This window comes from Microcaecilia unicolor, chromosome 5 (assembly GCF_901765095.1).
Source record: "Microcaecilia unicolor chromosome 5, aMicUni1.1, whole genome shotgun sequence".
Classification (NCBI taxonomy): domain Eukaryota; kingdom Metazoa; phylum Chordata; class Amphibia; order Gymnophiona; family Siphonopidae; genus Microcaecilia; species Microcaecilia unicolor.
Window position 1 is genome coordinate 41,756,568 of NC_044035.1, and position 24,935 is coordinate 41,781,502.

Here is a 24,935-nt window from a genome sequence, read left to right on the forward strand (position 1 = left end):
AAAGACCAATCACTGGAAGGGAACGCTGCAGAGTTGCCAGGCAACAGAACGCAACGTCACACGCATGAGGGTGGCACTTTTTATTTGGTCTCCTCCACTGTTTTGCGTTCGTTTGTACAATACCCGTGGAGGGTAGTTCTTCTGTTTCCTTCTACTGTTGAGTAGACATCCAGCACAATTCATAGGAAAGAGCTCCACAGGTTTTGTTGTTTTGGTCTGTTTGGTTCCCACAATTTTGAACTCTACAACTTGAAAGCCCTTCAAGGTAAGATCATGAAAGTATACTTAGTAGTCTAGTTTGGATGACAAGCAGGAGTTTAATTTTCCAAATGTCTGGTGATCTACAAAGTCTCACCTTATTACAAAAAGATACTGCTCCTTTCTGGAAATCTTTAGCACCTGTATGCCAGTCCAAACAATTCAGGTGCACTGGGGTACAAAGGATGATATGAGCGGAAGCACTAAAGTACTACTTTCTATTCTATCTTTCCAAGCGAGTTGCATTCTTGCTTGGAAGGAGCCCAAATTGAGGCCAAATCGCATTAATTGTATCTTTAGATTTATCAGCAGTGTTTGATTGATCATAATCTTCTATTACGACGCCTACATTCACTTGGTATAACTGGCAAGGTCCACAAATGGCTCTCTTTTCTAGTGGATTGTTCCTTCAAGGTCTCTCAGTCTCTCTCCATCTGTTTCTCAATCTCTTACTTTCGGAGTCCCCAGGGCTCCGTTCTATCACCCTCTTTTCCATCTATATGTAAGTCTGTTAGCTTTGCTTATCCAGTCATATAATATTAGTTCATATTCATATATGGATGATTTCTTATTGATATAATACACAAACCCCTAATTCCACTGATTTACAGCCAATTCAAAATTGTCTCCATGAGGGTGCTTAATGGTTTCAACTTAACCATCTTGTCCTTAACCCAAAAAAAACAATAGCTAGCTGGATTTCAGGCTCGCTACCTTCTCCTACTTTGAATCTAACGCATTTAGGCAGGCAAATTATCCCTGCATCCTCAATTAGATACTTAGGGATTATCATCAACACTTCCCTTTCTTTCAGTCCTCAAATATCTCACATTATGAAAACGTGTTTCTTTTTTGTCAATTTAGATTAATCAGGAACACGGTAGATCTAGATTCACTTTGCTCCTTGTGCTGTGCTTACATAAACACTCAATAAGATTACTGCAACATAGTCTACACTGGAATTACTAAGATGAACTTTAAGCGTTCACAAACACTGCAGAATACCACTGCTCATATTATTTGTCAGAGGCCTCTAGATATGAAAGAATCCCCCTTCTTCTTGAACGTCTTCATTGGCTTCCTATAGAAGCCAGTGTTTCCCAAGTCCAGTCCTGGAATACCCCTTGCCAGTCAGGTTTTCAGATATCTACAATGAATATGAATGAACTTGATTTGCACACATTGCCTCCATTATATGCAAATCTGTTTCATGCATATTCATTGTGGATATCCTGAAAATCTGACTGGAAAGGGGTACTACTCCAGGACTGGACTTGGGAAACACTGCTATAATCCTCACACTGATGCACAAAGCCTTATACACAGTTACTCCTACCTATCTAGCCTCTTTAACCATTCTGTATACTCCAGCCTGTACTCTTCGTTCATCAACTGGTAACAGATTAGCTATCCCTCCTCCCTCCAAAGCTAGATAGAAATGTACAAGGACCTCAGCTTATTTTCTTGCACCAGCTCTATGGAATTCACTCCCCCCCCAACCAATTTGGTTGGAAAGTTCTTATGCTATCTTTTGCTCTGCCCTAAAATCACACTTCTTTCAGTAAGTGTTCAACACCCCCTGATTCTTATTTTCTTGCCTCTGCCAATGGGTTTCTGCAATGAGAAATATTGAAAATATTGATATATTTTAGTTTGAACTCGTTTAAATGTCATAAGTATAAGTACATAAGTAATGCCATACTGGGAAAAGACCAAGGATCCATCGAGCCCAGCATCTTGTCCACGACAGCGGCCAATCCAGGCCAAGGGCACCTGGCAAGCTTCCCAAACGTACAAACATTCTATACATGTTATTCCTGGGATTTTGGATTTTTCCAAGTCCGTTTAGTAGCGGTTTATGTCCTTTAGGAAACCGTCCAACCCCTTTTTAAACTCTGCTAAGCTAACCGCCTTCACCACATTTTCCGGCAATGAATTCCAGAGTTTAATTACACGTTGGGTGAAGAAAAATTTTCTCCGATTTGTTTTAAATTTACTACACTGTAGTTTAATCGCATGCCCCCTAGTCCTAGTATTTTTGGAAAGCGTGAACAGACGCTTCACATCCACCTGTTCCACTCCACTCATTGTTTTATATACCTCTATCATGTTTCCCCTCAGCCGTCTCTTCTCCAAGCTGAATAGCCCTAGCCTCCTTAGTCTTTCTTCATAGGGAAGTCGTCCCATCCCCGCTATCATTTAGTCGCCCTTCGCTGCACCTTTTCCACTCATTTGGAATGTCTGATACTATTCTATCTTGTGCGAATGGTTTGATCGACCTTTGATTCGATTTTATGTACCTTGTATGAAATGTGCTGTGAATGGAATCTGTCCTATAATTTTATGGAGTTCTCTTCTTACTATGTTTATTTTTTTAGATACTGTAAACTGTTCGGACTTGCTCAGCAAATAGATAAGATATAGGAAAATTAATAAATGATCTAAGTTTCATATACTGCCCGTTTTCCAAATGATTCACAGCGGTTTACAGAGCTAGAATTCTCTACAATATGAGATAACAGAACATACAACGTAAATTTGTCAAATTAAACGTTTCCAATTACTATAAATACATTTTCAAAGCTTTCCTAAAAGAAATAAGGGAACAGGGTTTTACATCTTTAGGCAGCATGTTCCATAGCCTTTCCTTCTGAAAAGGGAAGGGGCCTTCATAAACTGACTTGAAACGGACATTTTAAAAGATAAACCTAATTCCATAGTTCGTGAAAAGCCTAAGCTTTTTCTGAGAGAAGGGAATACAAGCAGTTCACCAAGCCCCTCTGAATTTAGCCTAAAAATAGATTTAAAAATTAAACAAATCAGATTAAAACCAATACGTTGGCATACTGACAACCTGTGAAGATCAAGCAAAACAGGTGATACACTGTCAAACCGACCCAATCCATAAATCAATCTGGCTGCAGTGTTCTGTAGTAATTGTAGACGATTATTCAACTTGCTTGTAACCTGAGAATATAACAAATTACAATAATCCAGTTGGGGCAACCAAAGTGCCTGAGCTAAAATCCTAAAATCTTCACATTGTAAACATGACTTTATTGCTCGTAGCTGCCTAAGTTTGAAAAAGATTATCCATGTTATGTTATTGACGGCTTATATCCTGCCAAATCCCATTCAATAAGGTTTGAGGTGGATTACAATATAAAATAGCCAGCCATTCTGGGATTATAAAATACACACTAAACAAAACTGGAAACTGGACTAACATCTTTAATTTAAAGTCAACAATTTCCTAAACAAACAAGTCTTCAACACAAGGTGAAAAGTATGGAGAAATTATGACTTACCTGATAATTTTCTTTCCTTTAACCACAGCAGATGAATCCAGAGAATTGTGGGTTGTGACCATAAGCAGGTGGTAATAGAGAGACAGTATGCTCCTTGGTTAGTCAGTATTTCTCATAACAAAGCAGAAGGAAGAGGATTAATAGATCCCATTCCTCACAGAGGAGAAACACAGAAAAATAGAAACATGACGGCAGATAAAGGCCAAATAGCCGATCCAGTCTGCCCATCATCCATAACCACTAACTCTTCCTTTTCCTAAGGGATCCAACGTCCTTGTCCCACACTTTCTTAAATACACAGTCCTCATCTCCATGACCTCCACCAGGAAGCCATTCTATACTTCCACCACCCTTTCAGTGATCGAATACTCTCTTAGATTCCTCCTAAGCCTATTTCCTTTAACTTCATCGTATGCCCCCTCAATCCAGAGTTTTCTTCATTTGAAAAAGGCTCACTTCCTGTACATTAACGCCCCTGAGATATTTAAACATCTCTATCACATCTCCTCTCTCCCTCCTCTCTTCCAGCGTATAAGTGTTGAGGTTCATAAGACTGTCCCTATATGTTTTATGTACAAGACTGCTTACAAATTTTGTAGCTGCCCTCTAGACTGATTCCATCTGATTCCATCCTGTTTAAATCTTTCCGTAGGTACGGTCTCCAGAACTTTACACAGTACTCTAAATGGGGCCTCACCAGAGACTTATGCAAGGGCACTATCACCTCTTTGCTCCTATTGGTCATCCCTCTCCTTATAACCCAAGCATCCTTCTGGCTATGACCACTGCTTTTTCTACCTGTTTGGAAACTAAGGTCATCAGACACAATCACCCCCAAGTATTGCTCTTCCTTTATACACAGAAGCACTTCAACCCCTATATTGTACTGTTCCCTTGGATTCTTGTGAACCAAGTGCATGACCCTGCATTTTTTAGCATTAAATCTTAGTTGCCAAATATAGCGAATGCTACATACCTGTAGAAGGTATTCTCCGAGGACAGCAGGCTGATTGTTCTCACTGATGGGTGACGTCCACGGCAGCCCCTCCAATCGGAATCTTCACTAGCAAAGTCCTTTGCTAGCCCTCGCGCGCATGCGCGGCCGTCTTCCCGCCCGAAACCGGCTCGAGCCGGCCAGTCCAGTATGTAGCAAGACAATACTCTTAAGGGAAGACACAACTCCAAAGGGGAGGCGGGCGGGTATGTGAGAACAATCAGCCTGCTGTCCTCGGAGAATACCTTCTACAGGTATGTAGCATTCGCTTTCTCCGAGGACAAGCAGGCTGCTTGTTCTCACTGATGGGGTATCCCTAGCCCCCAGGCTCACTCAAAACAACAACCATGGTCAATTGGGCCTCGCAACGGCGAGGACATAACAGAGATTGACCTAAAAAAATTTTACCAACTAACTGAGAGTGTAGCCTGGAACAGAACAAACAGGGCCCTCGGGGGGTGGAGTTGGATCCTAAAGCCCAAACAGGTTCTGAAGAACTGACTGCCCGAACCGACTGTCGCGTCGGGTATCCTGCTGCAGGCAGTAATGGGATGTGAATGTGTGGACAGAAGCCCACGTCGCAGCTTTGCAAATTTCTTCAATGGAGGCTGACTTCAAGTGGGCTACCGACGCAGCCATGGCTCTAACATTATGAGCCGTGACATGACCCTCAAGAGCCAGCCCCGCCTGGGCGTAAGTGAAGGAAATGCAATCTGCTAGCCAATTGGATATGGTGCGTTTCCCTACAGCCACTCCCCTCCTATTGGGATCAAAAGAAACAAACAATTGGGCGGACTGTCTGTGGGGCTGTGTCCGCTCCAAGTAGAAGGCCAATGCTCTCTTGCAGTCCAATGTGTGCAGCTGACGTTCAGCAGGGCAGGAATGAGGACGGGGAAAGAATGTTGGCAAGACAATTGACTGGTTCAGATGGAACTCCGACACGACCTTTGGCAAGAACTTAGGGTGAGTGCGGAGGACTACTCTGTTATGATGAAATTTGGTGTAAGGGGCCTGGGCTACCAGGGCCTGAAGCTCACTGACTCTACGAGCTGAAGTAACTGCCACCAAGAAAATGACCTTCCAGGTCAAGTACTTCGGATGGCAGGAATTCAGTGGCTCAAACGGAGGTTTCATCAGCTGGGTGAGAACGACATTGAGATCCCATGACACTGTAGGAGGCTTGACAGGGGGCTTTGACAAAAGCAAACCTCTCATGAAGCGAACAACTAAAGGCTGTCCTGAGATCGGCTTACCTTCCACATGGTAATGGTATGCACTGATTGCACTAAGATGAACTCTTACAGAGTTGGTCTTGAGACCAGACTCAGACAAGTGCAGAAGGTATTCAAGCAGGGTCTGTGTAGGACAAGAGCGAGGATCTAGGGCCTTGCTGTCACACCAGACGGCAAACCTCCGCCAATGAAAGAAGTAACTTCTCTTAGTGGAGTCTTTCCTGGAAGCAAGCAAGATGCGGGAGACACCCTCTGGCAGACCCAAAGAGGCAAAATCTACGCCCTCAACATCCAGGCCGTGAGAGCCAGAGACTGGAGGTTGGGATGCAGAAGAGCCCCCTCGTCCTGCGTGATGAGGGTCGGAAAACACTCCAATCTCCACGGTTCTTCGGAGGATAACTCCAGAAGAAGAGGGAACCAGATCTGATGCGGCCAAAAAGGAGCAATCAGGATCATGGTGCCTCGGTCTTGCTTGAGTTTCAACAAAGTCTTCCCCACCAGAGGAATGGGAGGATAAGCATACAGCAGACCCTCCCCCCAGTCCAGGAGGAAGGCATCCGATGCCAGTCTGCCGTGGGCCTGAAGCCTGGAACAGAACTGAGGGACTTTGTGGTTCACTCGAGATGCGAAGAGATCCACCAAGGGGGTGCCCCACGCTTGGAAGATCTGGCGCACCACTTCGGAATTGAGCGACCACTCGTGAGGTTGCATAATCCTGCTCAGTCTGTCGGCCAGACTGTTGTTTACGCCTGCCAGATATGTGGCTTGGAGCACCATGCCGTTCCGGCGAGCCCAGGTCCACATGCTGACGGCTTCCTGACACAGGGGGCGAGATCCGGTGCCCCCCTGCTTGTTTACATAATACATGGCAACCTGGTTGTCTGTCTGAATTTGGATAATTTGGTGGGACAGCCGATCTCTGAAAGCCTTCAGAGCGTTCCAGATCGCTCGTAACTCCAGAAGATTGATCTGTAGATCGCGTTCTTGGAGGGACCAGCTTCCTTGGGTGTGAAGCCCATCGACATGAGCTCCCCATCCCAGGAGAGACGCATCCGTGGTCAGCACTTTTTGTGGCTGAGGAATTTGGAAGGGACGTCCCAGAGTCAAATTGGTCCAAATCGTCCACCAATACAGGGATTCGAGAAAACTCGTGGACAGGTGGATCACGTCCTCTAGTCCCCCAGCGGCCTGATACCACTGGGAGGCTAGGGTCCATTGAGCAGATCTCATGTGAAGGCGGGCCATGGGAGTCACATGAACTGTGGAGGCCATGTGGCCCAGCAATCTCAACATCTGCCGAGCTGTGATCTGCTGGGACGCCCGCACCCGGGAGACGAGGGACAACAAGTTGTTGGCTCTCGTCTCTGGGAGATAGGCGCGAGCCGTCCGAGAATCCAGCAGGGCTCCTATGAATTCGAGGTTCTGCACTGGAAGAAGATGGGACTTTGGGTAATTTATCACAAACCCCAGTAGCTCCAGAAGGCGAATAGTCATCTGCATGGACTGCAGGGCTCCTGCCTCGGATGTGTTCTTCACCAGCCAATCGTCGAGATATGGGAACACGTGCACTCCCAGCCTGCGAAGTGCCGCTGCTACCACAGCTAGGCACTTTGTGAACACCCTGGGCGCAGAGGCGAGCCCAAAGGGTAGCACACAGTACTGGAAGTGGCGGGTGCCCAACTGAAATCGCAGATACTGTCTGTGAGCTGGCAGTATCGGGATGTGTGTATAGGCATCCTTCAAGTCCAGAGAGCATAGCCAATCGTTTTGCTGAATCATGGGGAGAAGGGTGCCCAGGGAAAGCATCCTGAACTTTTCTTTTACGAGATATTTGTTCAGGGCCCTTAGGTCTAGGATGGGACGCATCCCCCCTGTTTTCTTTTCCACAAGGAAGTACCTGGAATAGAATCCCAGCCCTTCTTGCCCGGATGGCACGGGCTCGACCGCATTGGCGCTGAGAAGGGCGGAGAGTTCCTCTGCAAGTACCCTCTTGTGCTGGAAGCTGTAAGACTGAGCTCCCGGTGGACAATTTGGAGGGTTTGATGCCAAATTGAGGGTGTATCCTTGCCGGACTATTTGCAGAACCCACTGATCGGAGGTTATGAGAGGCCACCTTTGGTGAAAAGCTTTCAACCTCCCTCCGACTGGCAGGTCGCCCGGCACGGACACTTGGATGTCGGCTATGCTCTGCTGGAGCCAGTCAAAAGCTCGCCCCTTGCTTTTGCTGGGGAGCCGCGGGGCCTTGCTGAGTCGCACGCTGCTGACGAGAGCGAGCGCGCTGGGGCTTAGCCTGGGCCGCAGGCTGTCGGGAAGGAGGATTGTACCTACGCCTGCCAGAAGAGTAGGGAACAGTCTTCCTTCCCCCGAAAAATCGTCTACCTGTAGAGGTAGAAGCTGAAGGCTGCCGGCGGGCGAATTTGTCGAATGCGGTGTCCCGCTGGTGGAGAGACTCTACCACCTGTTCGACTTTTTCGCCAAAAATGTTGTCCGCACGGCAAGGCGAGTCCGCAATCCGCTGCTGGATTCTATTCTCCAGGTCGGCGGCGCGCAGCCATGAGAGCCTGCGCATCACCACACCTTGAGCAGCGGCCCTGGACGCAACATCAAAAGTGTCATAAACTCCTCTGGCCAGGAATTTTCTGCACGCCTTCAGCTGCCTGACCACCTCCTGAAAAGGCTTGGCTTGCTCAGGGGGAAGAGCATCAACCAAGCCCGCCAACTGCCGCACATTGTTCCGCATGTGCATGCTCGTGTAGAGCTGGTAGGACTGGATCTTGGACACGAGCATAGAGGAATGGTAGGCCTTCCTCCCAAAGGAGTCTAAGGTTCTAGCGTCCTTGCCCGGGGGCGCCGAAGCATGTTCCCTAGAACTCTTAGCCTTCTTTAGGGCCAAATCCACAACTCCAGAGTCGTGAGGCAACTGAGTGCGCATCAGCTCTGGGTCCCCATGGATCCGGTACTGGGACTCGATCTTCTTGGGAATGTGGGGATTACTTAATGGCTTGGTCCAGTTCGCAAGCAATGTCTTTTTCAGGGCATGGTGCAAGGGAACAGTGGACGCTTCCTTAGGTGGAGAAGGATAGTCCAGGAGCTCAAACATTTCAGCCCTGGGCTCGTCCTCCACAACCACCGGGAAGGGGATGGCCGTAGACATCTCCCGGACAAAGGAAGCAAAAGACAGACTCTCGGGAGGAGAAAGCTGTCTTTCAGGAGAGGGAGTGGGATCAGAAGGAAGACCCTCAGACTCCTCGTCAGAGAAATATCGAGGATCTTCCTCTTCCTCCCACGAGGCCTCACCCTCGGTGTCAGATACAAGTTCACGAACCTGTGTCTGCAACCTCGCCCTGCTCGACTCAGTGGAGCCACGTCCACGATGGGGGCGTCGAGAGGTAGACTCCCTCGCCCGCATCGGCGAAGCTCCCTCCGCCGACGTAGTCGGGGAGCCTTCCTGGGAGGTGGCCGCGGTCGGTACCGCACGCGGTACCGACGTCGGGGACCTCAACCTGGGCGATGGGCCAGCCGGCGCCACGCTCGACGGTACCGGAGGCGCAAGCACCGCCGGTACCGGAGGGGTAGGGCGCAACAGCTCTCCCAGAATCTCTGGGAGAACGGCCCGGAGGCTCTCGTTTAGAGCGGCTGTAGAGAAAGGCTGTGAGGTCGATGCAGGCGTCGACGTCAGTACCTGTTCCGGGCGTGGAGGCTGTACCGGGCTGTCCAGAGCGGAGCGCATCGACACCTCCTGAACAGAGGGTGAGCGGTCCTCTCGGTGCCGATGCCTGCTGGGTGCCGAATCCCTCGGCGACCCAGAGCTCTCGGTGCCGACATGGGGAGGAGACCGGTGTCGATGCTTCTTCGATTTCTTCCGAAGCATGTCACCGGAGCTCCCCGGCACCGACGAGGAGGACGTCGAATCCATCCGTCGCTTCCTCGGGGCCGAGACTGAAGAAGGTCGATCTCGGGGGGGCTGTACCGCAGGAGCCCTCAGGGTAGGAGGAGACCCACCCGAGGGCTCACCGCCACCAGCAGGGGAATGGACAGCCCTCACCTGCACTCCACCCGATGCACCACCGTCCGACGACATCAGCAGACGAGGTCCTGGTACCACCGACGTCGATGCAGCTATCCGATGTCTCGGCGCCGATGCAGAGGCCCGATGCCTCGATGCACTCGATGCAGGGGCGGCCGAGGAAGATGGTCTGGACGCTGACGACGTCGATGCACTCGAAGATCCCGGTGCCGATGCCGACCAAGAGCCCGAGAACAACACGTTCCACTGGGCTAGTCTCGCTACCTGAGTCCGCCTTTGAAGAAGGGAACACAGACTACAGTTCTGAGGGCGGTGCTCGGCCCCCAGACACTGAAGACACGACGAGTGTCGATCAGTGAGCGAGATAACCCGGGCGCACTGGGTGCACTTCTTGAAGCCGCTGGAAGGCTTCGATGTCATGGGCGGAAAAATCACGCCGGCGAAATGGAAGCACCAAAAATTTAGAGGGAGAAAAAATCTCGACCGAGGCCGAAAAGAGGCCTACCCCGACGACGAAAGAAAACTTACCGGGGCAAAAAGCTGGAAGTACGGGGAGGATTGACACGAAACCCGGTCGAAGGGTTTCCGGAGCACTTCCCGACTAACAAAGCTTTCCCGAAGGAAAAAAACACGCTCAAACAGAATTTGGACGCGCGAGGTCGACTTTCCGGGGCTCGACACGGCGAAAACACGACCGTACCGAGTGCGGACAAAAGAAGACTGGCCGGCTCGAGCCGGTTTCGGGCGGGAAGACGGCCGCGCATGCGCGGTGCGCGCGGGCGCGCGAGGGCTAGCAAAGGACTTTGCTAGTGAAGATTCCGATTGGAGGGGCTGCCGTGGACGTCACCCATCAGTGAGAACAAGCAGCCTGCTTGTCCTCGGAGAATGGGCTATTCCGCAAGCTTCGCTAGGTCCTTCCTCGTGTCATCCACATGCTCCAGGGTGTCCACCCTGTTGCAGAGTTTGGTATCATCCGCAAAGAGACGCCAGACAGCCCTTCCACATTATCACTCACAAAGATGTTAAAAAGAGCCGGACCCAGGACCGATCCCTAATAACCGATCCTGAGGCACTCCACTAATAACATCTTTATCTCTAGAGCAAGCTCCATTTACCACCACCCTCTGTCTACTTCCATTCAACCAATTTTTAACCCAGTCAGTTACTCTAGGTCCCATACCAAGGGTACTCGGTTCATTTGTAAGTCACCTATGCAGAATCATATCAAAGGCTTTGCTAAAATCTAAGTACACAACATCTAGTTACCCCTGTATGTCCAACTGTTTGGTCATCCAGTTGGAGAAATCAATCAGATTTGTCTGACACAATCTGCATCTTGTGAAGCCATGCTGCCTTAGGTCCTGCATTCCATTCACAATTTCAGAAACCTCACAATCCTCCGCTTTAGAAGAGTTTTCATTAGTTTACTCACCACCGAGGTCAGACTGACAGGTCTGCAATTCCAAACCTCCTCCTTGCTTCCACTCTTGTGCAAAGGGACCACATCCACCCTTCTCCAGTCCTACGGGACCACTCGTCTCTAAGGAAGCACTGAAGAGATCAGTCAGCATGAATAGTAGAAAACAGCAAAAACTTTTTAACACCAAAATGAGCCATTACCCTAAACAGAGAAATGAACAAACCATGAGAACACAGCACTGACGAAGGGTAGGGTTCTGGATTCATCTGCTGTGGTTAAAGGAAAGAAAATTATCAGATAAGTCATAATTTCTCCTTCCTCAGCACCTGCAGCAGATGAATCCAGAGACTTCTGGGATGTAGCAAAGCAGTCCTCATGTAGGGTGAGAATCCGAAAGGCCGAAAGAAGAGTCTGCTTGAGCCACAACATCCAGATAATGCTTGGAAAAAGTATGCAATGAGGACCAAGCAGCTGCTTTACATATGCCTTCAAGGGGAAAAAAAAGCCTTATGATTCCAACCCAAGGTTCCTAGCAGAATATGCTCAAAGCCAGCAGCTGCTTGCTGGAAAGAAGGTACGCAGAAGTAATAGACTCCTTAAATCGAGCAAGAAAAAGTCGCCTTAAATGCTGCAGAACTCCGATTCAGGCTAAAAAAAAAAAAAAAAAAAAAAAAAGAACAAAAAGATGATCAGACCACCTGAGAACACTGGTAGCTTGAAAATACACCGAAGAAGCACTCGAACATCAAGGCAACAGAGCAAGCGAAAATCTGTCTTGCAATCCCTTTCCTTAAAAGAGGGCAGAACAAGAGGGATGGCTAAGATGAAAAGCAGAAACCACCCTGGGAAGACAAGAAGGAAAAGTAAGAATGGTCACTCCTGAATCTGAGAAAGGAAGGAGCGAATCTCTGCTCAACAACACCTGTAACAAACTCCCCGAGCCAACAGCTACTAGGAGGAGATATTTGAGAGGAAGATCTTTCAAAAAGCAGCCTGCTTCAGAGGGTCAAAGAGAGCCCTATTGGGGGGGGGGGGGGGGGGGGGAACATTTTTCAAGAGCCCACAGAACCATGCTAAGGACAAGAGAAGGCCCTAAGACAACCAGTGCCTTGCAAGACATGAACCACATCTGGATGAGAAGTGAATGAGGAATCTGGAATCCAATCCCAATAACAAGCAAGAGTCGCTACTTAAACCTGAAAGAGTTGTAAGTGAGACCATCTAAGAGCATTCTGCAAGAAGGCTAATATGTGTGGCAAAGAGACCTGAAACGGAGACCACGCCCGTTTGGAGCGCCATGTTTCAAAACTTGCCAGACACAAGCATACACAGCTAAAGTTGAGTATTTTCTTGCCAGAAGTAAAGTTGCAACGATATTGTCAAAATATACTTTCCTTCTCTATCTCAGCCTCTCAAGAGCAAGAGTGTAAGACTAAAGCGGGAGGGATCCTCCAACTGAATGGGACCCTGTCAGGATCCGCTGTGGGAAGATCTAGTTCCGCTATCCAGTCGGGGCCTGCTCCAGCAAGGGCTGAGTGTTATGCCTTCCTACCAGCAGGGAACTTTTTTCTTTGAGAGAACAGTGTGCGAGAGCAAATATATCCATTTTTGCTTTGGGGGGGGGGGGGGGGGAGAGGAACAGCACCTGTAGAATGCTCCCTGATAGGAAGGCAAACAGACTGAATAAGCCATGTGTACACACTAGAAAAATAATCCAGTACCACTGCTCAGCTTCTGGCCCTGAAGGCCGCAGAGCATGTGCCATCAGCATGCCCTACTCCACGGCAGATGCGTGCTGGCCTGCCTGACTGCACCAGCCTACCTTGGCCCGGGGCTACAGTATCTCAGCTGTCCCAGCCCTCGGGGTGCACCTAGAGGGAAATTCTCTACTTAGTACTTTGCAATAGCATTAGCCCCTGACAAAAGGCATGAAGATAGCCAGGCCAATTGAATTATTATTTGGTATATGTGCTGCCGAAGGGAGCACTTTTGGAAAGCCTGGGTGCTGCAGGGGAAGCCTGTGTGGAATACACCCAAACAGGGTGACAGGCAAGAGGGGTGGGAACACCTATCATAAGCACATAAGCACTGCCACGCTGGGAAAAGACCAAAGGTCCATCGAGCCCAGCACTCTGTCTCAGACAGCGGCCAATCCAGGCCCCAAGAACCTGGCAAAAAACCCAAAATTTAATAACGATCAATGGACTTTTCCTTCAGAAATCTGTCCAGACCCACTTTAAACTCAGCAAGGCCAGCTGCCGTCACTACCTTCTCCGGCAATGAGTTCCACAGTCTAACTACATGCTGAGTAAAGAAAAACTCTCTCCGATTTGTTTTAAACCTACCACATTCTAATTTCATCAAGGCCCTGCAGGGCTGAGCAAAAGCCGCACACAGTGGTACTAAGAAGTGTGATTGGGGGTTGCGGAGCCATACTCCAAGCTCAACTAGGTATGGTCCTGAAACTGTGACTTGGAAACGGCCGTTTGGCTCAACCATGCTGTGCGGATCCTCCAGCTACAGGAGCCAAATCATGCTGATTTAAAATGGCTGGAGCAAGAAAGACCATGGAGAACATCAGCTGAAGACAGAGAGAAGCCACAATTGCACAACGTGAGAAGACAACGGTTCGCCTGCCAAAAAGGCTGCTCTGCCGAAATTCCCTCTGAACACCCCACCATTTCCCCGATACTGCTCTCTGCTTTGTATAGCAAAACAGAACAGAACAGACAAGGCTTTGCAGCCATCACAAAGAAAAAGCAAATAAAACAGGAAGTAAACCCGAAGAGGGAGAAAAATGTAAAGGAACACTCACCAAATCTCCGGGAACAAGTTCTGACTCACCATTCTGGCCCAGATTATACTGGTTGCAGCAGAGTCAACCCCATCCAACATCCAAGTAGCCACATAAGCAGGAAAAGCTGCTGTAATCCTTCTTCTCCCCCCTTTTTTTTTTACTCTATGAGGAAGGAGAAAGTGGCTGGATTGGGGGGGGGGCGGCATGGGAGGGACCTGGCACCACCAGGTGTACCCCCCCCCCCCTAAAGCTGACACCGCTTAGCCTAAGCGCCGCCTCCAAGCTCAACTGAACCAGGAAACCCAGAACAGGAGAAACAACACAGAGGAAACCAGGATCAAGTAACAGACTGTCCACTGACTGCTGGAGATAGAGACATACTGACTATCCAAAGAGCATACTGTCTTATAACACAGTTCAGTGCTCTCTATCTCCATCTGCTGGTAGATGGTCACAACCCACAAGTCTCTCGATTCATCTGCTGAATGTGCTAAAGAAAATTTACTTATCACCTCAAAGGTGCAGGAAAGGCATTCCGCTCTTCGGCAGCAATATATGTAAATGATTTTTGTAAAATTCTAGTACACTGTGGACCAGAAGACTGGATGGGCCATGTCACCTCTATGAACATCCTAGGAAAAAACACTGGATAAAGTAGTGTGGCTGCCATGTTAGACCACAATGTTTGTCAAAAAATGTATTGTTAGTCTATCTTTTTGTCTTATTTCTGTTTACTAAACAAACAAACAAACATTAGACATACAGCCACACTTATAAATATCAAATATAAAGGTAAAAAAATGCTTTCAGTCTAGAATTTTTGAGACCTTTTTCTTGGATATGCCTGGAACATTTCTATTTTTTCTTGTGCAGTGAAATTTATACAAAGGAATGAGATGTTTATTAACTAGACATACTTGCAGATGTGGATCAATTTCAAATATGGTCTCTCCTCTTCGCATATCAGTTATCAACCATGGGCCTCCAGCTCTGTGGCAAGAAAAGTAAAAAGATAAACTCCGAAAAGATTGCAGTAAAGCAGGACATTTCTAGTAAATTGGTGGTTAAAGTAAGAAAAAAATCCAACACATCTGGATTCACTTTGGTAGCGTATTCATAATATATTAAAATGGCGAAAGAGGACAGAACAGATTTCTGAAGGAAAAGTAGTAAAAGAGATAACTACAGATCATATTCAGAAATCTTGTTAAAAATGAAAAACAGTCCATGGACATTTTGCCTTCATTTTGAAACGTACGAAGTTATTTCTCATACACCAATCAATTAGTGCTCAGTCCAGCATCTCCTAATTATTCTCAGCATATTCCAATTCTAAAATATTGCTGAAATCCACAAGTTAAAGGAAGAAAACTAGACTGAATCTTTCGTGTAATAAAAACTAATCACCCAAGCACAGTGAAAACCTTTCAAAGATCAAATATCATAATCCTAACAGGAAGTGCCAATTTGAAAATATGATGATTGGCACAATTATTAAAGCTGAAAGTAAGAGATTTGTGGCACAATTCCTACAGACTCACACTGGCACACTTCTAAGCAGGTCCAATATTCCTTGACCATTCCATTGCTGTGCTGCATGGAGCTCCTCGGTGCATACGCCAACAATCTAAACAAAAACAAAAAGCTTGAAAAAAAAGGCATCCTTCCAGGTGACTTGCTTGTCTGCTCAGACATTTACTCTATTTGCAGAGGACAGAGGTATAGCTACCACAGAGAGCCCAGAAAAAAAGCTCAGGGCTGCCTCCTGCTGCATAGGCACCTGGCTCTCTGCTCTCTTCCTCTCCACATCCCCCTTTCCCCCAGGTCTGCCATTTCTCTCTACAACCCCTCCCTTGTTATATAAAACTGTAGGAAACTGCTGGCAGCAGAAGCCTCGGCCGACTCTGGCACCTTCCCTCTGCTGTGTCCCACATCCTCTAATGCAACTTCCTGTGGGCTGGCTGCTGCAGAGGGAAGGTGCTGGGGTCGGCCAGAGGAGACCTGTTATACGTCTGCTGCTAGCAAGCTGTAATAAGTTTGGAGAATCTGGGGTGGGGGGAAACATACTGGTCCCAGGGTGATGACAGAGGAGTGAGAAAAAGATGCTGACCACGGAGGTAGGCGGAGCAGGAGGGTAGAAGCTGATTGTGAGCAAGGACTGATTCACAAAGAAGAGATGCTGGGCATGCAGGGAGCGAAGGGGGGGGATAGGGACAAAGACGAGATATGCTAGACAAGATGGATATGGAGATAGAGAAAATACAGATGGCGGATATAGTGAGAGAAGAAATGCCAACTGACAGGAAACCCTGGAATGAGTTAGGGGGGGAAAAAAGCAGAAAAGGAGATACTGGGACCAAAGCAAATGAAAAAATAAAATGCTCAGATAACATAGGTTTAAAAAAGCTATTTTATTTTGAATTTATTAATTCAAACACGTCAACTTTGGTAAATATGCATCTGATATTTTGAATTTCAGTTTCTAGTTCTCTAGATTTGCAGTACATGCTGAGTCTGACTTCTTGAGGTTTCCCGTACATTTTTGCTATTATATTTCTATTACTGACTCCACTCTCTTGGTTCTCACTTGAGAGAGATGGTGTTATAGAGGCATATCTTAATTTTTCTGCCCAGGGCCCATTCAATTATACCTATATCATTGGCAGAGGAGTCAATATTGTAATACTGTGTAAGTATGGTTGTGTGTAATCTATGTTCTTATGCTACACTGAAGCTACCGATTTCCTGAATGTGTACCTTGTAATTCATAAGAGAGCTGCATACACATTGCACTGACTACCATCAACAGAAAGACAAATCAAGAAGGCCTGGAAAGTAAAATTCTTTCTTGTTAATTAATTTTCTGTGAGCCCTGCTAGACAAGTCTAGACCAATGGGCTGTGGTTCCCATATCAGCAGGTCCACCCCGATCCACCAGGGCCTCTGCTCCAGATGCCTAGTGCTTCCACCAGCTGCAGTGAAGGACTTGCAGCACATCTGCAAATCCTTACACTGTAGTCCGGGATGACTCCCAGGTCCACCCAGGGCCTCTGCTACAGGTGCCTAGCACTTCCACCAGCTGCCTTCCAGGTGCTGTGGAGAACTTGTAGGCTATCTGCATATCCTAAACAGCCTAATCTGGGACAACTCCCAGGTTCACCCCGAGCCTCCATTCCTGGTGCCACACACCAGCATCTTCTCTATACTGTTTGTATTTTCTCTCTGCTATTACTTATAGCTCCAGTACAGTTTCTCTTCCTGGTACTTTCCTTTCCCAATCTCTTTCTCCATCTGAAACCACTGAATACTGCAGGAACACATTTCCCAGCTTCTGCTTTCATCATCTCACCATCCCTTTTGTTTTCTCCATTCTTCTCAGCTCTCAATCTTCAACATTTCCCTCCTTCCATTCAACCATCTCCATTCTGAGTACATCTCGTCTTATTTGCTGTCGTCATACCTCCCCCCTACTCTTCTCCATACTCCTTCTCCCAATCCTGGTCCTCCACATCAGCTTTCATCCTATTTGTGCAGGTCACACAGTGATGTCTCCAATCTAATTTCTGTTTCTCTCCTCTCCCCTTCTTCTCTGCCTCTCTCATGTGCCCTGAGGAATGCCTGCTCTGTCTGCAAAAAAACTTTCCTACATCCACAACCTCTTTCTCACTCATACTCTCCATCTGCTTGCCCTGAGACTTGGCTTTGCCCTGAAGACTCTGCTTCAACTGCAGCCCTGTGTCATGGAAGTTACCTTTTCTCCCATACTCCTCGCCCGGTTGGCTACAGAGGTGTTGTCTGGCTACTACTCTCACCCTCTTGTAGATAATCAACCTCGTCTTCCACTTCAGTCTCACTAGTTTCTTACTTCGAAGTCCACTTCATCCGTCTATTCACTCCTCTACCTCTTCGAGAAGCAGTCATTTATTGACCACCGGATAAATCCCTCCCTTTCTTCATGACTTTTGACTCCTGGCTTTCCTTCTTTCTTGAACCTTCATCTCCTTCCTTCATTCTTGAGGATTTTAATATTCATGCTAATGATCCCTCTGACTCTTATGCTTTTCAGTTTCTCACTTTAACATCCTCTTTTAATCTTCAACTGTGCTCCACTACCCCTACTCAGCAGAATGGCCACTGTCTTAGCTTATCTTCTTCTCCAACTGCTCACTCTCCAGTTTCTGCGCCTCAGCTCTTCCACTCTCTGATCATCATCTGATAACTTTCACACTTAAACACCCTCCCTCACCAGTCCCGTACCAATCTCCACCAATACATTTAGGAATCTTCAGGCTATTGACTCTTCTACTCTGTCCCTCCAGTGTTTCTAACCTCTTGTCAACCACAATGTTATCCAAGTCTGTCAGTGAGGCTGCCTCTTCCTATACTACTATTCTCTCCTCTGGATACTCTCACTCCTCCCATTCCTCAATCTGAAAGGTGTACCAAACCCCTGCCTTGGCTGACCTCTAGAATCTGCTATCTATGTTCCTGTGCCTGATCTGCCGAACACCTTTGGCTGAAATCCTATGCCAATGCTGGCTTCATACATTTCAAATTCTTGATGACAACCCCCCTTCCAGTCTGCTCTTTCACTTGCCAAACAGGACTACTACATCCAGTTGACAAACTCTTGACTCAAACCCTCAATGTCTCTTTGCCACACTGAACTCTCTCTCAAAGTGCCTTTACATCCAACTCCTCCTTCACTCTCTCTCCAGACTCTTGCTCAGTACTTTCATGATGAGGTTCACAAGATTAACCTTGAACTCTCAAACAAGTCACCTCCACCTCTCCTTCCCTCAGTCCATTCTCTCAAACCTCCTTCAACTCCTGCCTCCATTTCTTCCTTTTCTGAAATCACTGAAGAGGGAACTGCACATTTTCTTTCCTCCTCCAAACTGACTATCTGTTCCCCTGACCCTGTCCCCACCCATTTACTTAGGACTCTCTCTCCTACTGTCATCCCCTTCTATCTATCATATCCTCAATCTTTCACTTTTCACTGCAACTGTTCCTGATGCCTTCAAACATGCCAGTTATACCACTCATCAAAAAACCTTCATTGGACCCTACCTGTCCTTCCAACCTTTGCTCCATCTCCCTCCTCCCCTTCCTATCTAAAATACTGGAACATGATCTTCACCACAATTGTCTTGACTTTCTTTCATCTCAAGCTATTCTTGATCCACATCAATCTGGCTTTCGCTCCTTTCATTCAACTGAAACGGCCCTTGCTAAAATCTCCAGCAAAGGTCTCTATTCTATCCTCATCTTTCTCGATCTGCTTTTGACACTGTTGATCACCACCTACTCCTCGATACGCTGTCCTCACTTGGATTTCAGGACTCTGTTCTTTCCTGGTTTCCTTCTTATTTATTTTATTTTTATTTGGTACATTTGTATCCCACATTTTCCCATCTATTTGCAGGCTTATCTCTCCCATCGTACTTTTAGTGTATACTCTCTAGTCGATCCTGCTCCACTTCTATCCCACTATCAGTTGGTGTACCACAGAGCTGTGTCTTAGGACCTCTTCTTTTCTCCATCTACACTTCTTCCCTTGGTGCTCTGATCTCATCCCATAGTTTTCAGTATCACCTTTATACTGATGACTCACAGATCTACCTCTCCAGAAATTTCAGCAGGAATCCAAGTATCAGCTTGCCTGTCTGACATGGCTGCATGTATGTCTCATCGCCATCTGAAACTAAATATGACCAAGACTGAGCTTCTTATCTTTCCCCCTAACCCCACCTCTCCTCTTCCCCCATTCTCTATCTCTGTGGATAACACTCTCATCCTCCCTGTCTCATCAGTTTGTAACCTAGGGTTTATCTTCGACTCCTCTCTCTTTTTCTCTGCACATATCCAACAGACTGCTAAAACCTGTCATTTCTTTCATCACCAAAATCTGTCCTTTCCTTCCTGAGCACACTACCAAAAAGTGAAGATACCTACCAGTAGCAGGTATTCTCCAAGGACAGCAGGCTGATTGTTCTCACGATTGGGTCGCCGCCGCAACGGCCCAGGAGACCGGCAAAATATCTAAAGCAAAGCAAAAAAACTCCCTAGAATGCCCCGTGTGGGCAGAGCGCACCGCGCATGCGCGAACGACTTCCCGCCCGCAGCACAAGCGTGTGATCGTCAATTTAATAAAAAAGCAACCAGAGAATTAGAACAACTCCAAAGGGGAGGTGGGTGGGTTTGTGAGAACAATCAGCCTGCTGTCCTCGGAGAATAACTGCTCCAGGTATGTATCTTCACTTTCTCAGAGGACAAGCAGGCTGCTTGTTCTCGCGATTGGGGTATCCCTAGCACCCAGGCTCACTCAAAACAATGAACATTGGTCAATTGGGCCTCGCAACGGTGAGGACATAACAGAGATTGACCTGAAAATGAACACAACTAAGTGAGAGTGCAGCCTGGAACAGAACAGAAATGGGCCTAGGAGGGTGGAGTTGGATTCTAAACCCCGAACAGATTCTGCAGCACCGACTGCCCAAACCGACTGTCGCATCGGGTATCCTGCTGAAGGCAGTAGTGAGATGTGAATGTGTGGACTGATGATCACGTTGCAGCCTTGCAAATCTCTTCAATAGAGGCTGACTTCAAGTGGGCCACTGACGCAGCCATGGCTCTGACATTATGAGCCGTGACATGGCCCTCTACAGTCAGCCCAGCTTGAGCATAAGTAAAAGATATGCAATCCGCTAGCCAATTAGATTTTGTGCGTTTTCTGATGGCAACTCCCCTACTGTTGGGATCGAAAGAAACAAACAACTGGGCGGACTGTCTGTAGGGCTTTGTCCGCTCCACGTAAAAGGCCAATGCTACCTTACAGTCCAAGGTGTGCAACTTGTCCTCACCAGGGTGGGTATGGGGAAAAAATGTTGGCAAGACAATTGACTGGTTCAGATGGAACTCCGACACCACCTTGGTCGAGTGCGGAGGACTACTCTGTTATGATGAAACTTGATATAAGGTGCATGTACTACCAGGGCTTGGAGCTCACTGACTCTACGAGCTTTGGATACAGATGGCCGCCAGGTAGGAAGCTCCGTGACGAGCTCCGGGGGTTCCTAGGAATAGGAACCATCCCGGTTCGATTGGAGGGAAGGAGGAAGGAGCAGCCATCGGTGGAGCCATCGGAGGGGATCTACGGTGGCATCGTTGGTCTCCGGCGCGGGTGGACAGCCCGGGTCGACTGTGGCTGCCTGTCGCCTGCCTGCCGCGTGGCTGCGGGCTGTCCCCACTGTCGTCCGGCTGCTCGGGGCTCCCGCGGCCTCTCTGCCTCGGCCCGTGCACTCCGGGGGAGCCCGGAGTGCTCGGGCTCCCTGCGCAGAAGGGTCGGGCGGGCCCATAGCTTGCTGCACCCCGTGGTCCTGTGCACTGCCGCCACACTCCCCGGCCGGAATGGCCTGGGCGCGAATTGAAGTTGCGGACCACGGGACCGAGACGCCTGCAGTGGCTTCAGGGCGGGACCGGGCCGACAGGGAGGGACGAGAACCGAAGGAGGCGGAGTCCCTGGCCCGTTCCAGCCCGCTGATCCAGCGTCCTGGGCGTCGGGCCGACCGGGGCTGGGGCACAGACTGTGGGGGGGCAGAATTCATCGGCCCCACCCTGTCCCAGTCTGCAGACCCAGCTTTTCCCTGCCTGCCTGCTCCAGCTCGCTCCACTCTGCAGACCCAGCTTTTCCCTGCCTGCTCTGATCCATCTACCTGTTCCAGCCCATCTGCCGGATCCGGTCCATCTGTTCAGCGTGTTCCAGGACATCTGACCCAGTTTCTCCCTGCTGTTCCATCCAGTCCGCATGATCCAGCCCGCCTGTTCTAGCCTCTCCCTGCTTGTTACAGCCATCTGCTCCAGTTTGGTCCAGCCCGCCTGATCCAGCTCGTCCAGCTTGTTCCACTCCATCTGATCCAGCTTCTCCCTGCTCGTTCCAGCCATCTGCTCCAGCTGTTCCAGCCCGCCTAATCCAGCTTGCTCCAGTCCGCCTGATCCAGCTTCTCCCTGCTGGATCTGCTCCAGCCTGTTCCAGCCCGCCTGATCCAGCTCGTCCAGCTTGTTCCAGTCCGTCTGATTCTGCTTCTCCCTGCTCGATCCAGTCCATCTGCACCACCTTGTTCCAGTCCGCCTGATCCAGCTTCTCCCTGCTCATTCCAGTCCATCTGCACCAGCTTGTTCCAGCCCGCCTGGTCTGCCTCTCCCTGCCTGCTCCAGCTGTTCCAGCCCATTTGATCCAACTTGTCCCAGCCCGCCTGATCCAGCTTGTTCCAGCCCGCCTGATCCAGCTTCTCCCTGCTCGTTCCTGTCCATCTGCACCAGCCTGTTCAAGCCCGCCTGATCCAGCTTCTCCCTGCGTGTCCCAGCCATCTGCTCCTGCTTGTACCAGCCCACCTGAGCAGCTTCTCCCTGCTTGCTCCAGTCCTTCTGCTCCAGCTGCTCCAACCCGCTTGATCCAGCAATGACCAGAATAGTGGTCTCTGATCGAGTTCCATAGAATTGACGAAAGGAAAAACAGGCAGCCAAATTCTAAGATCTTTTAAGTGACATTTTCTTTTGTTTCTAACATTTCGGTGATGCAGCCTTCATACTTGAACACAATGCCTCCAGGCTGTTGACCCCCCCCCCTCCCTTATCCGCTAGTATCTCTGATCTCCTCCCGTCCATCATGTCCTCTGAGTCTGTCGACAAGGCTATTTCCACTTACAATGCCACTCTTTCCTCCGTCCTAGACACCCTTGCACCATCCGTTTCCCGTCCCACAAGGCGCACTAATCCCCAGCCCTGGCTTAACCCTTGCACCCGTTACCTTCGCTCCTGCACCCGATCGTCTGAACGCCTATGGAGAAAATCTCGCACCCATACTGACTTCATTCACTACAAATTCATGCTATCCTCCTTCCAGTCCTCCCTATTCCTCGCCAAACAGGACTATTACACCCAATTGACTAATTCCCTCAGCTCTAACCCTCGTCGTCTCTTCGCCACCTTCAACTCCCTCCTCAAAGTGCCCTCCGCTCCCACCCCCCCCTCACTCTCTCCTCAATCACTGGCTGACTACTTCCGCGACAAGGTCCAGAAGATCAACCTCGAATTCACCACTAAACCTTCTCCTCCTCTTCATCCTATCACCCACTCCCTCAACCAACCAACCCAGGCCGCCTCCTCCTCTTTTCCTGATATCACCAAAGAGGAAACTGCCCATCTTCTCTCCTCCTCGAAATGCACCACCTGTTCCTCAGACCCCATCCCCACCAACTTACTTAACATCATCTCTCCTACTATCACCCCCCCCCCCCCATCTGTCATATCCTCAACCTCTCTCTCCACTGCAACTGTCCCTGACACCTTCAAGCATGCTGTAGTCACACCTCTCCTCAAAAAACCTTCACTTGACCCTACCTGTCCCTCCAACTACCGCCCCATTTCCCTCCTACCCTTCCTCTCCAAAATACTTGAACGCGCCGTTCTCAGCCGTTGCCTTGATTTTCTCGCCTCCCATGCCATCCTCGATCCACTTCAATCTGGCTTTCGCCCATTACACTCGACAGAAATGGCATTATCCAAAGTCTGTAATGACCTGTTCCTCGCCAAATCCAAAGGTCATTACTCCATCCTCATTCGCCTCGACCTATCCGCCGCTTTTGACACTGTCAATCACAACTTACTTCTCGACACACTGTCCTCTTTTGGGTTCCAGGGCTCTGTCCTCTCCTGGTTCTCCTCTTATCTCTCCCATCGTACCTTCAGAGTACACTCTCACGGTTCTTCCTCCACCCCTATACCGCTCTCTGTTGGAGTCCCTCAGAGGGTTCTGTCCTTGGACCCCTTCTTTTCTCAATCTACACCTCTTCCCTGGGCTCCCTGATCTCCTCATGGCTTCCACTATCATCTTTATGCTGACAACACCCAGCTTTATGTCTCCACACCAGACATCACTGCAGAAACCCAGGCCAAAGTATCGGCCTGCTTATCCGACATTGCTGCCTGGATGTCCAACCGCCACCTGAAACTGAACATGGCCAAGACAGAACTTATTGTCTTCCCACCCAAACCCACTTCTCCTCTACCTCCACTCTCTATCTCGGTTGATAACACCCTCATCATCCCCGTCTCATCTGCCCGCAACCTCGGTGTCATCTTCGACTCCTCCCTCTCCTTCTCTGCGCATATCCAGCAGATAGCCAAGACCTGTCGCTTCTTCCTCTACAACATTAGCAAAATCCGCCCTTTCCTCTCTGAGCACACCACCAGAACTCTCATCCACTCTCTCATTATCTCTCGCCTTGACTACTGCAACCTACTCCTCACTGGTCTCACCTATCCCCCCTTCAGACCTCCCCACAGGCGAAGGACCAGATGCCGCTTCAACAGTCGGTGCAGAAGGCACAAGCACCCCTGGCACCGAAGTAGACTGGCGCAGCAGTCCCTCCAGAAGCTCTGGAAGAAGGACCCTGATGTGCTCGTCGAGAGCTTCCATCAGAAAAGGCTGGGGGGCCGGTGCAGGAGTCGGTGGCAGAATCTGAGGGGGCTCAAGAGCTGGTACCAGGCTGCCAGAAGACAGATGCATCGGCACCTCCTGTATAGAGGGTGAGAAGTCCTCTCGGCACCGACGCTTCTCAGGTGCCTAATCCCTCGGCTCCCCGGAGCTCTCGGTACCGCGCATGGAAGGAGATCGATGATGGTGCTTCTTAGACTTCGCTCGACGCCCGTCATCGAGACTTCTCGGTACCGAAGAGGAAGACGTGGAATCCTCACACCTCCTCGGGGCCACATAGCAGTAGGCCTCGAGACAGGTGGAAACCCATTCGATGCCTCACTGCTCCCAGTGCAATATGGTCGTTCGGCAGCCATTACCTGCGCTCTCGACGTTGATGCCGCCGACCTCGGTACCGA

General features: G+C 48.9%; 1 protein-coding gene across 2 annotated transcripts in view; it reads right to left on the minus strand.

Moving 5' to 3' along the window:
• Nucleotides 1-24,935, minus strand: part of SUFU (SUFU negative regulator of hedgehog signaling) — a 232,700-nt gene that overhangs the window by 137,890 nt on the left and 69,875 nt on the right. For both annotated transcript variants that reach the window (XM_030202831.1, XM_030202830.1), the window contains exons 5-6: nucleotides 15,578-15,663; nucleotides 14,954-15,026 (exon numbers count right to left, since the gene is read on the minus strand). In XM_030202831.1, coding sequence (XP_030058691.1) covers nucleotides 14,954-15,026; nucleotides 15,578-15,663 — 159 coding nt within the window. The remainder of the gene's footprint in view (nucleotides 1-14,953; nucleotides 15,027-15,577; nucleotides 15,664-24,935) is intronic.